At 30.2% G+C, this 12,392-nt stretch overlaps 1 protein-coding gene across 1 annotated transcript; it reads right to left on the reverse strand.

Moving 5' to 3' along the window:
- Window positions 1–9,656: 9,656 nt before the first annotated feature.
- Window positions 9,657–10,886, reverse strand: LOC114405625 (F-box protein At5g49610-like). Its single transcript, XM_028368072.1, has one exon. The coding sequence runs from the start codon at window positions 10,884–10,886 to the stop codon at window positions 9,657–9,659; it is 1,230 nt and encodes a 409-aa protein (XP_028223873.1).
- Between the last annotated feature and the right edge of the window lie 1,506 nt (window positions 10,887–12,392).

Genomic DNA, 12,392 nt, shown 5'->3' on the forward strand with positions numbered 1-12,392 from the left:
AAAATCTATTAAAATATTGTCTGTGGGTATCCTATTTTTTCTTATTAATATATTTTAATTAAATTTTATTTTTAATTATTATTAAATAATATGATAAGTGAGGATTTAATTTAGTTTGTTTTGGAGAAATTCAGTTAAAAACACTCTTTTAGAAAATGGACAAAAATAAATTTTCTTACTTTGCAAATAGGTAGTTCCATTCCAAGCTCCAAGCATACATTAAATACTTTCCATTAGATAGGTTTTATTGTGACATAAATTAAGAAATATTATTAATTTCTTTCTTTTCTATATTTTTATTTATTGGAAGATAAACATGTATTGCTTGAGTTATTATTGATATAGCCAATATGAATTTTTTTTTACTGCAATATGAAATATGAAAGCTACTTACAACAAAAAAATTATTAAAAACATAAACCATATATTAAAAACTTGGAGGAGAAGTTTGGTAGTGGGATTGCATAACACTACTTTTTATAAAGTTTGTAAAGTTTGGATCGTACGAGGAATGAAGACTTGAGTAATTTTGTTATTTGATGAAGGATACATGAGGAGTGTTTGGGGGGAACAACTTCAGTTTAGCTTCTTAGGCTAGTAATCTCGTGTTCCAATGCAATCATGAGTTGTTTCCATGGATTTTTTTATGGACCAAAAAAGTATGTATATTAATGAAGGGAACATTATATTAACATTACCAAAAGATTCCATGGCTACACTATATTAACATTAGATACTACACGTAATTCAACAGTTAAAGTTTACTCTCAACAAGGAATTCTAATTTGTCATTGTAGCACATTCCCAACAAGTGCCTCATTCAAAAAACTTTAAATTTTTAAGCCCCAACCTGCCATGACTCTTAGTAGCACACATACTCTTCCAAATAACCCAAGGATTTCTTTTCTCCCTCAACACCTCCCCATAAGAACCTAGTTTGAATACTAACTAACTTCCTACGGACTCTTCTTATAGGCATTTTGTAGAAAGAAAGAAGATAGCCAAAGAAGACAAAACTGAATTGATAAGGCACACTCTCCTGGAAATGGACGAAATATTTTGCTTCCAAAGAGAACAATTTTTTCATATGCTTCCCTAGCTATGATAGGCTCCCAAGTCTCCTTCCTTCTAGAGTTTGCATCAATCAGAATGCCAAGATATAGAAAGGATAGCAAATGCAATTTACAATTTAGCAACTCCACGCATTGTGCTACAATAGACACATCCAAACCAATAACTCCAAATCGACTCTTTAAAAAGTTGGCCTTCAAGTCTGATACAAGATAAAACACCTCATTATACTCTTAATTGTCAACACATTTTCCAATGAAGATTCTCTTACAAAAATGATTTCATCGACGTATTGTAAAAGGTTCACTTCAACATCCCTTAACCCCACCTTGAAGCAAATATAAACATGTTTTTCTTTGTTGCCTCCCTCATCAATTCATTCAAGCTCTCTGCCACAATTGTGAAGATAAAAGACGTAAGAGGATCTCCTTGAAGATCCCCTTTGTGGTGAAAATTCCAAGGTTTTGTTCACCAACATGGACACCACACTAGTCTTCAAACTTTCCTCAATCCATAACCCACTTTTGGTGAAAGCCCAACCTAATGAGCATGTATAGCAAAAAAATTTGAACAAACCAAATTATATGTTTTCTCATAATCAAGCTTAAAAAGTATGCAGCTCTTCCTTTTCCTTTTTGTCTCACCCACAACTTCATTGATCACTACCATACTATGTAGCAAGTTCCTTTCACATAAAAAGACATTTTGTCTCTTATCAATAATTCCCGACAACACCCTCCTAAGCCTATTAGCAAGATTTTTTGGCCAATATTTTATACATGCATCCCACCAAAATGATAGGCCTAAATTCTCCTAATCCAATAGGGCTTTCAACCTTAGGGACAAGACTTGGAACATCCCTGATTGTCGACTTCTCGGTGACTCACACTCTGCGGTGTGTCAAATAGTGGTACTTCACTCAACATCTTTGTTAGTCAGAACTCTCTACCGATCAAAATCATTTGTAGGTAGTCCTTTCCGAGACCTCAACAATTTGTTTTTCCCTACAAACCAACACGAAACTTTTTAGCGTGTTTTGTCTTCTCTCACACGCTTTTGGAGAAACTTCCCAAAAGATCATTCTTCTCATTACTATTTCAAGCCAAACACGTTTAACTATGAAATTCTTAAGTAATAGGCTATTAAAAAGTAGATGTATCTTGTTAGTATAGATAATATCAATTAATTCATTTAAGTCATCCTCAACTGTGTAGCCTTATATCTATACAATTTTTAGATTCCTCTCATTCAAGTATAATTTGTCCAAGATGCTACAAGGGTGATAAAAGATAAGTTTGTCCCCCTAGGCAAAACCCCATGCACATGAAACTCCTCCACAAACTTCATCACATCCCTTTTCACTATACTCCAAAACTTCTTAATAAAGTGAAAATTAATACCACATTCTCACACCACTTGTTTAACCTCATATTCCTCATAATTTGAGATAAAAAAAGTGTTGTCTTCCTCGTTAATCTTTTGGAGCTCTACACCTTCTAAGCCAGGTCTCTCCAAAGGCATTTCTTTGAATCTTTCTTCAAAAAACTCTTTCGCTCTTCTTGATTCTTTTACCCACGTTCCATCAACATCTACACCTAGTAGCATATTCCGTCTTCTCTTTCAATTCACCACCATGTGATAATACTTAGAGTTAACATATCCCTCTTTGATTGACTTCATCCATGACTTTAAATGCAACAAAGACTCATTGTGTATCAAAAGAAAGTGTCGCTAAAGGTGAACAATGCTATATCTATGACATATGAAAGAGATAATCTTTTGAGTGATAATAGATTATCAAGCTTCCTTCGTGTTTATTTCCCTGATGTACTACTGTTTTAAGTGATAAAAAATTGAATGAGCCTTCTAATAAAAAGAAATAAGAAGAGTAATTTTGCAAATTTTGAATACATATGAAGGAGACAATCTAGCTTTTTGTCAATAAGACACTAGTGTCGTACATATACTACTATTTGGCGGCTTATCCAAAACAAAATATAGACCAATATCTCATATTATTTAACTAGTATTTCTAATATATTTAAGGGACCACTCAATAACGAGATTTTTTGTTTATATCGAAAGGCAAGAATAAGATCTACATGCACCACATTGAAAAATCGCCATAGGGATTATACTAAGTATAACATGTACGACACGATTGAGCTTGATTTTATCGAGCGAGATCGATCTATATATATATATATATATATATAAGGGAATAAAAGAAGAATTGATAGAAAACTACGAAAGGAGCTTACCTTCAATTATTCCCTCTCTAGTTTGCATCAAATAAAATTATAGATTGATGATGATAAAGTTTTGATTTTAGATTCCCAAATCTAATTTGACTTAAACTACAAATCCATTTCATTATACCAGTTCCACTAATATATCACATCATTAACATTCAATGGCGTACTAGTGTTTGAATCATTAAATTTCTATTATCAGACTTATTATAGTAGACTCCCTTAGGAAAAAATTATATTCTCCTCACAAAACCCCCTAACTGTTTAATTTCTTTGCAATAACCTCTCATATTCTTTATCAGTGCTTTTAGTCTGTTAACAAAATATGACACGTGATTGGCACATGATAGGGTTATGTTTTTATTCTTCCAAAATTTCCCTCATCCCCTTCCTTCAATTCCTAATTATGAAGTACGGGGACACCTGCTAGGTTGTGTCCCATATTTCCGAGATGGAACGGGGATGGCAAGGGAACATCTCGAGGACGACATTAGTTTCTTGGGTACGTCTGACCAAGACGGGAACGACGGTGGTCTTTAGCGAGGATGTATTGGGGACGACGGTGGCCTACACACACATCCCCATAGTCCAAATTTTTTTATAAAAAAAACATAAAAAGGAGGAAAGAAGAGAATTGACAGAAAAATTAAGACTTCCTCACTTCTCTCTTTCACTCTTTCTCATCATTAGGCAGCCACCACCAGCGAACCACCAACGGTAGAGGTGAACCTCTCATTCTAATTCAATGCTCTTCGAACCGTGCGAAAAGATTTCCCATCACACGACTCACCAACTTGATCTTCCGCGGGAACCATATGTCAGAACAGGTCCGGAAAAAACAGGTACAATCTCCTTTTCCTCTACCCCGAGCATCTAACCAACTCGCGTGGTTCATTGGTTCCAAAGTGATATAGAGGTGTGCTTGAAGTGAGGGGAGGGGGGGCCCCTATTGGGGTGGGACCTTTTACCGTCGAGGCATAAGCGCCCTCTTGCTACCCATATGCCATGTTGCAATTGCAACTTGCAATATACTATGGAGGTACTCAATTCATTAGGAAATAGGAAAGTTAACGGAGAACATTTGGTTTTGGAAAATTGAACTTTTTTTTTTTAACTACAAAAAGTTCTCGCTTGCTTTCAAATGTTTGTACAAGATAATATTGTCCTTGGTATATATGGCTTACAACATAATTTTTTTTTAAGACAGGATGTTAATTATTTATTTTGCATGTAGTACTAGAGTATTAAATGAGTTTATTTTGCATGATGTAAATTATTTATTTTACAATGCTTGATGTTTTATTTTACTTGTTATTTTAGACATTGAACTAACTTGATTTTAATACTTTTAATGTTAATTTTGCACTTTGCACCTTAATGTTTTATTTTGGTAGACTATTAGATTATCTTTAAGTTTAATGTTTTATTTTGATAGACCATTGGATTATCTTTAAGTTTATAATATGTTAGTGTTGTTATTTATTTCTCATGTTTTTTTTTTAATTTTTCACTTTTTTTAAATAATAAAAAAATTTTTATTTTCTAACCTACCCGTATCTTGAAATTTTCCGTCTCATTCCCATACCCGTATATGTTTCGTCCCCATTTTGGTCGGATTCCCAAAACCCAGGACATGAAGGTAAAAAAAAAAAAAAATTTATTATTCACCGTCAGAAGGAGACCAACATCGATTCGCATAATGAACATCGTGTAAAAATAAAATAAAACAATCTATACATCACAATGATTTCCATTATCCCAAACAAAGTTCACCAAAATCGTTATGTTTATACCCCTCAACATCGTTATTGCATATCACAAAACCAAAAGTACAATGAGATGTTTTTTCAATGTTTATTTAAAAAAGTGTTGGAAAATCAAAATCAATAATCATAATTAATGTTCTTTGTCAAGCTTTGGATGGGAAATTAAGTGGAAACAAATAGAAAAAGAAGGATCCAGTGGTGGTGGAAGGAAAGGATTATGAGAATAGGGTTAACTTGAAGGCTTTTTGTTACATTTCACTACAAGCTAACACTTTCAATTAACGCTATTAAGTATTCACATAGGGATGTCAAACAAATACATTTTATCCTAAGGGACTCTCCTATAATAAGTCTTAACTACAGAAAAAGTGAATGTAATTTTTTTTATTAATTAAATTAATTATTTTTTAATCTTGATAAATTAGATAATTAAGTCTTCAGAAATATTAGTAATACTTTCTTTAATATTTTCTTTTGGATATTTTAATTTTTATGATTGATTATAATTTATTAAAAATCATCAATTTTGATAGGTTTCATTTCTTATTTAATATAAATCAAGAAATAAAAACATTAAATGTAAAATAAAACTTATCAAAATTAATAATTTTTAATAAATTTTAACCAATAAAAAATATCTAAAAAAATATAAGAGAATATCACTAATATTTTTCTTGAGTGTTTTATATAGAAAAAGAGGGAATAACTATTTAAATTTTGCCTCACTCCTCTCTTTCACTCTTTAAAAGACGGTGGCCTACACGCACATCCTCATAGTCCAAAATTTTAAAAAAAAAAACAACATAAAAAAGGAGGAAAAAAGAGAATCAACAAAAAAATTAGGACTTCCTCACTCCTCTCTTTCACTCTTTCTTCTTGTTGGACAGCCACCACCAGCGAACCACCAATGACGGAGGTGAACCTCTCATTCTAATTCAATGCTCTCCGAACCATGCGAAAAGATTTCCCATCACACAGCTCACCAACTTGATCTTCCGCTGGAACCATATGTCCAAACAGACCTGGAAAAACAGGTATGATCTCCCTTTTCTCTGCCCCAGACATCTAACTAGCTCACGTGGTTCACTGATTCCAAAGTGATTCATATAGAGGTGTGCTTGAAGTGGGGGGAGAGGGATGCTGCCGCTATTGGGGTGGGACCTGTTACCATCAGGCATAAGAGCCCTCTTGCTACCCATATGCCATGTTGCAATTGCAACTTGCAATATGTTATGGAGGTACTCAATTCATTAGGAAATAGGAAAGTTAAGGGGGAACATTTAGTTTTGGAAAACTGAACTTTTTTTTTTAACTACAAAAGTTCTCGCTTGCTTTCAAATGTTTGTACAAGACAATATTTTCCTCGGTATATATGACTTATAACAACTTATTTTTAGGACAGGATGTAAATTATTTATTTTGCATGTAGTACCAGAGTACTAAATGAGTTTATTTTGCATGATGTAAATTATTTATTTTACAATGCTTGATGTTTTATTTTATTTTTTGTTTTAGACATTGAACTAACTTAATTTTAATATTTTTTAATGTTAAACCTTAATGTTTTATTTTGATAGACCATTAGATCATCTTTAAGTTTATAATATACTAGTATTGTTATTTATTTCTCATGTTTTTTTATTAATTTTTCAGTTATTTTAAAAAATTTGTTATTTTCTAACCTACCCGTATCTCAAAATTTTCCATCCCATTCCCGTACCCCGTTTTGGTGCATCCTGGATTCCCAAAACCCAGGACATGAAGGTAAAAAAAAAATGAACTTTACTATTCACCGTCAAAAGGAGACCAACATGCATAATGAACATCGTGTAAAAATAAAATAAAACAATCTATACATCACAATGATTTCGATTATCCCAAACAAAGTTCACCAAAATCGTTATGTTTATACCCCTCGACATCGTTATTGCATATCACAACCAAAAGTACAATGAGATGTTTTTTCAATGTTTATTTAAAAAAGTGTTGGAAAATCAAAATCAATAATCATAATTAATGTTCTTTGTCAAGCTTTGGATGGGAAATTAAGTGGAAACAAATAGAAAAAGAAGGATCCAGTGGTGGTGGAAGGAAAGGATTATGACAATAGGGTTAACTTGAAGGCTTTTTGTTACATTTCACTACAAACTAACACTTTCAATTAACGCTATTAAGTATTCACATAGGGATATCAAAGAAATAAATACATTTTATCCTAAGGGACTCTACTAAGTCTTAAATACAGAAAAAAAGTGAATGTAATTTTTTTTTGTTAATTAAATTAATTATTTTTTAATTTGATAAATTAGATAATTAAGTCTTGAGAAATATTAGTAATACTTTCTTTAATATTTTCTTTTGAATACTTTAATTTTTATGATTGATTATAATTTATTAAAAAACATCAATTTTGATAGGTTTCATTTCTTATTTAATATAAATCAAGAAAGAAAAAGATTAAATGAAAAATAAAACTTATCAAAATTAATAATTTTTAATAAATTTTAACCAATCACAAAAAAAATATCTAAATAAATATAAGAGAATATCACTAATATTTTTCTTGAGTGTTTTATATAGAAAAAGAGGGAATAACTATTTAAACTTTCAGTCTTGAAAAAGTGAATATAGAAATACAATATTCTGAGTACTGACATTGTTACGAGTTTTTTTTTTTTTTTAAGAAATTGTTAAATATTGTCCATGTCCGAAAAAATAATACTAATAGCGTTTTTTATTTCTAGGTTGATGGTTGAGAGACATTCTCGCAAATGATAATTGTTTTCTAACAAAATTATAAATTTCTATTATTATAATTATTTAGAATTTTGAAGAGAATAAATAATATATGGATGGATTGTAACAAAGTCTTTTACATTATCATTAAATTTCAAATTATAAAAACTTTTGCACGAGCAACAATTTCAGTACAATTGCTTGCGTAGGTTTTCAAAGTTAAGCAACTTTTTTTTAAAGACCAAAATATCAATAGAATAAATGAGTTCCTATAGCTTATATAAGTAACTATAACCAATGTTGCCTGAATATTAAATAAATAAATAAAATTCCAAGTTAGAATAAGGATCTTGTTCACGTAAAAAAAAAGGATCTTGTTTGAATGAAAAGACAAAATGAGACTCATTAAAAAAATAAGTTAAAAACTCAAGTTCAAGCATTAAAAAAATAATAAGTATTCTTAAATATTATATGATAAGAAAGAAGAGACCCATCAAAAGTTACTCAACAATCTGGATTAAATTTTTGTACAGGATATCCAATGTAAAAATTTATAGGCACAAATGATTTAATTTCCGGTTTGAATGGAATCCATCATTAGAGTTGGAGTAATAACATTTAAATCACCTTTTATTCGAAACACCTTATCATCATTTTTAATTTCTCTTTATCTATTTTTTCCTATCACATTATAAAATTTATAATACTTATTTTTTTTTCTCTTTTTTTTTTTTTTACTTTTTATCTAGGTGTTAGATATTATATTAGATGCTTATCAAACATTTTCCTAAAAGTTGTGATTTTATCCTAAAGTGGACCACTTTTTCATCCAAATCATCCGTGGCAGTTATTGTTCATCCCAAAATGCTTTATTTAGATACATATTTAAGGCCATGGAAGAAAAAGTTAACAGATAGTTGGCAGAGCATCAATTATTTTACCAATCTCCCTCCAATACTAATATCACTTTGGTATCGATGGAAAGAAGTTGAGTACTAACACTAGTCAGTGAGGAATCATTTGATACTGGTCAATTGCCATAAGGCTGAAACAGTAGACTAAAGAAAGTTTATGTTATAGAAAAGTGCAGTCCTTTTGGAAGTTGTTCTCCTTTAAGTTTGGTTTGGTCCCCAATTGTTTTACTTTCTATCTTTATGTATATATATATTTAAGTTGGATTCTTTTAACTGGGCGGTTTGAATTGGAGTGCCAACATAATTGGAATGTCAATTCCTACTTCTCTCGACCTTTGCTCTTTTTTGCTAAAAAAATGCATAGAAATAGAAATAGAATACACAAATTAGGAGACCTGATTTCACGTAAAATTTTGTGGTATATTTGCAATACTTTGAAGTTAAAATATAGGGTGAAAATTTCATTCATTTTAGTGCAGAAGACAAATAATACCAGTAAGTCTTGCTGAATTTTGCCTTACTTTTTGACTTTTTGTGTGTATAAATATCTTATATGAAGGTAGCTATATTCTCTAACTCTTTTTTGCTATAATGTGATGACGTTTAATTATGCAAATTGGGCAAGGAACTTATATTTCCATTTTTAAGGCATGACATGTGGCTCACCAAAAGAAAAAAGAATGCTATTGCCAAGATCCTCAAAGCCATAAAATATACCTTTATCACAACTTCCATAAAATTTGGTAAATGAGTCAAGCATGGAAACAGAAACCGTATTATGTAATTTTATATTGAATTGACATGGATTGAAACATGTAAAGCAACAAATTAAAAGCATCTAAACTAACAAAAGTCACATTATGTCTGCATATTGTCCCTCAAATGCAACAAAAGTAAAATTAACAAAATACTATAAACTACCAACACTGCTTGTGTGAAGGAAGAGGCAAAGTTCCAGCTCTAGTACCACACGTGTGCAGAGAAAGAGGCAAAGTTCCAGCACCAGTACCAAATGTGCGCAAAGTGTCCTTGTATGAAGTGAAGCGAAGAACATTGAAGTCAAATTCATGATCACAGATTTCCTGAATCCTCATATCTTTCAAACCACAGCCATAGACCTTCTTCTCAGTGGCAAAGACCAAAAGATCACCATTCAAAACTGCATAGCCCTTTACTCTTATAATAGGATGATCCTTCACCATTGCTTTCACTCTTATCTTCAAAACCCTTCTCCACTCACTTGTCTCATAGTGTGTCAAAGTCCATATGGTGAACACATGCTTCCTCAGCCTCACCAAACAAATTGATTGATTTGGATCAGTGGCTTTTCCCCATTTGAAAATCCCCATGTCACAAGTCAAGTCATGAGAACCCTTTCTTGCTTCTTTAGGCACTCTCAGCATTCTTGAATTTCCACTCTCAAAATTGTATGACATAATGTATGGCCTGAAATAAGGACTTTTTTTGTTCCAGGAAGGAAAACAATCTGAGATGAAGTGAACAGCTCCTCTGTGATGAACAGGCATGTCAAATTTCAGTTTCCTACTGCCAGTAAAAAATCTTTCTTGCTTTGATTTCCACACTCCTTCATTGGAATGATAAACTTTGCAATCCAAATTTGAAGAAGACCAATCAACTAAGTTGTCATAAAAAAGATACACCATGTAATCATCTTTGTCATCACATTCAAGAACAATCTTGAGATCAACAGCACCAATACTTGTACCATTTTGTTTATACTCATCAGGGGTGGGAATAGGCAACCAGGATTGTGTTGCTGGGTTGGTAATGAGCAGCTTCACTTCATTCTCGCCAGTGGCGCGACAAAGAATCAAGCCATTGCTAGAACTCAAAATCTTGGCCGAGTTAGACAAGAATTCGAGAGAGGATTGAGGCACCCCAGATGAGAGCTCCTCCCCAGGTAAAGGGTGGAATTCAACATGGACATTGTATGACTGAGTGATGTCTGGTTGAATGAAGAAACATGTGTCATCCCTTAGCAATGAGTTTTGTGTCTGTTTCGATGCAAAATATGTTTCCTTTGGTAACTTTGAGAATGACTTGCTGGTGGACGTGAACTTGTAGATGGCTTTTGCTGGTAATCGAGAGAATATCTCAAGCAATTCGTCATGTGACAATGGCGCCATTCTAATGACAAATATTTGGAACCAAAGAATACAACAACTATCAACGGAGGATATATTTATATATGTGAATGTGATTTAGGTGCGCTTGAAATTCTTTTTCGATAACAAATCTTTATCTTTATTTGTTAATTTCTCTATCTATTATCTCTGAGAACTTAATGATGACAACTTTTGCTATCACTTTCTTAATTTGAATCTAAATGTCCTTTTCAATATATGATAGGATTTCTGTTGATAGTAAGAAAAATCTTTATCTAATCAATTTTGATTGTATCTAATATATCTCTACTAGCATTTAATGATATAAAAAATATAAAAAGATAATATCTTTTTGAATCTAAATAATTTCGGTTGTATCTATTTTAATATATGGTAAGTTATGAAAATCTTTATCTGATAATTAACTTTTGATTATATATGTTAGTATCTAATATATCTCTTATAGTATTTAATGATATAATAGAAAAATTATATCTTAACGAAGTGTTTTGGATTGTATCTATTTCAATATATTAATGTGTCGCGTCAAAATTTAAAAAACAAATTTAGAGTAAGATTTTTTAAGATTATATACAATAAATTCGTACGAAATAGCGTTGTGTTAGGAAAGTAATATCTCTTTATCTCAAAGTTCAGTTTATCTAATAAAAGATATCTTAAATTCAATATTGTATCAAGATTAAAAATTTGAAATTTTAAACAAAATTTAAATAATAAATCAAATTCAAAATTGAATAAGAAAAGATAAAAATATAGGCGCTAAATTTTAACTTTGATCTTCCTATTTTTTAAAATAAGTAAACATGACATTTATGGGGAAAAAAATTAAATAAAGTGAAAAATAAAAAATATCTTAATAAAATTTCAACTCATCACCTTTTATTTATATATAAGGAAATAAACCACTAATACATTTTTTTTTGTTTTGTTAAATATATTAATATTATTTTCTATATATCATTAATAAAGAGTTTTTAATTTTTTTTAAATTATCAAAATTTATAAATTGAAAAATATTTAATATATAAGTCTTTTTAATTTTATTTAATTTAATTTTATATGTTTTTATTTTGAATAATTTATACATTTTATTTTTATTTCACCAATTTATAATTAAATTTCATAAGTTAATATGAAAATTATTTACATAATTTTTTAAATTGATTTTAATATACAAATTATTTTACTCTAATTATTCATGTAAAATTAAAAGATTTAATAATAAATATTTTTTAATTTATAAAATTTGAAAATTCTAAAATAATTAATAACTCTTGACTAATTATACATAAAAAATAATGTTAATATAATTAAAGCAAATATTTTATTGCTTTATCTATGAATAATTTTACATAAATAATTAGAGTAAAAATAATATGTATATTAAAATCAATTTATAAAAAAATTATGTAAATAATTTAGATATTAATTTATAAAACTTAATTGTAAACTGATAAAAAAATATAAACTATTCCAAATAAAAACATATAAAATGATATAAAATAA

Source organism: Glycine soja, chromosome 3 (genome assembly GCF_004193775.1).
Source record: "Glycine soja cultivar W05 chromosome 3, ASM419377v2, whole genome shotgun sequence".
NCBI classification, from domain to species: domain Eukaryota; kingdom Viridiplantae; phylum Streptophyta; class Magnoliopsida; order Fabales; family Fabaceae; genus Glycine; species Glycine soja.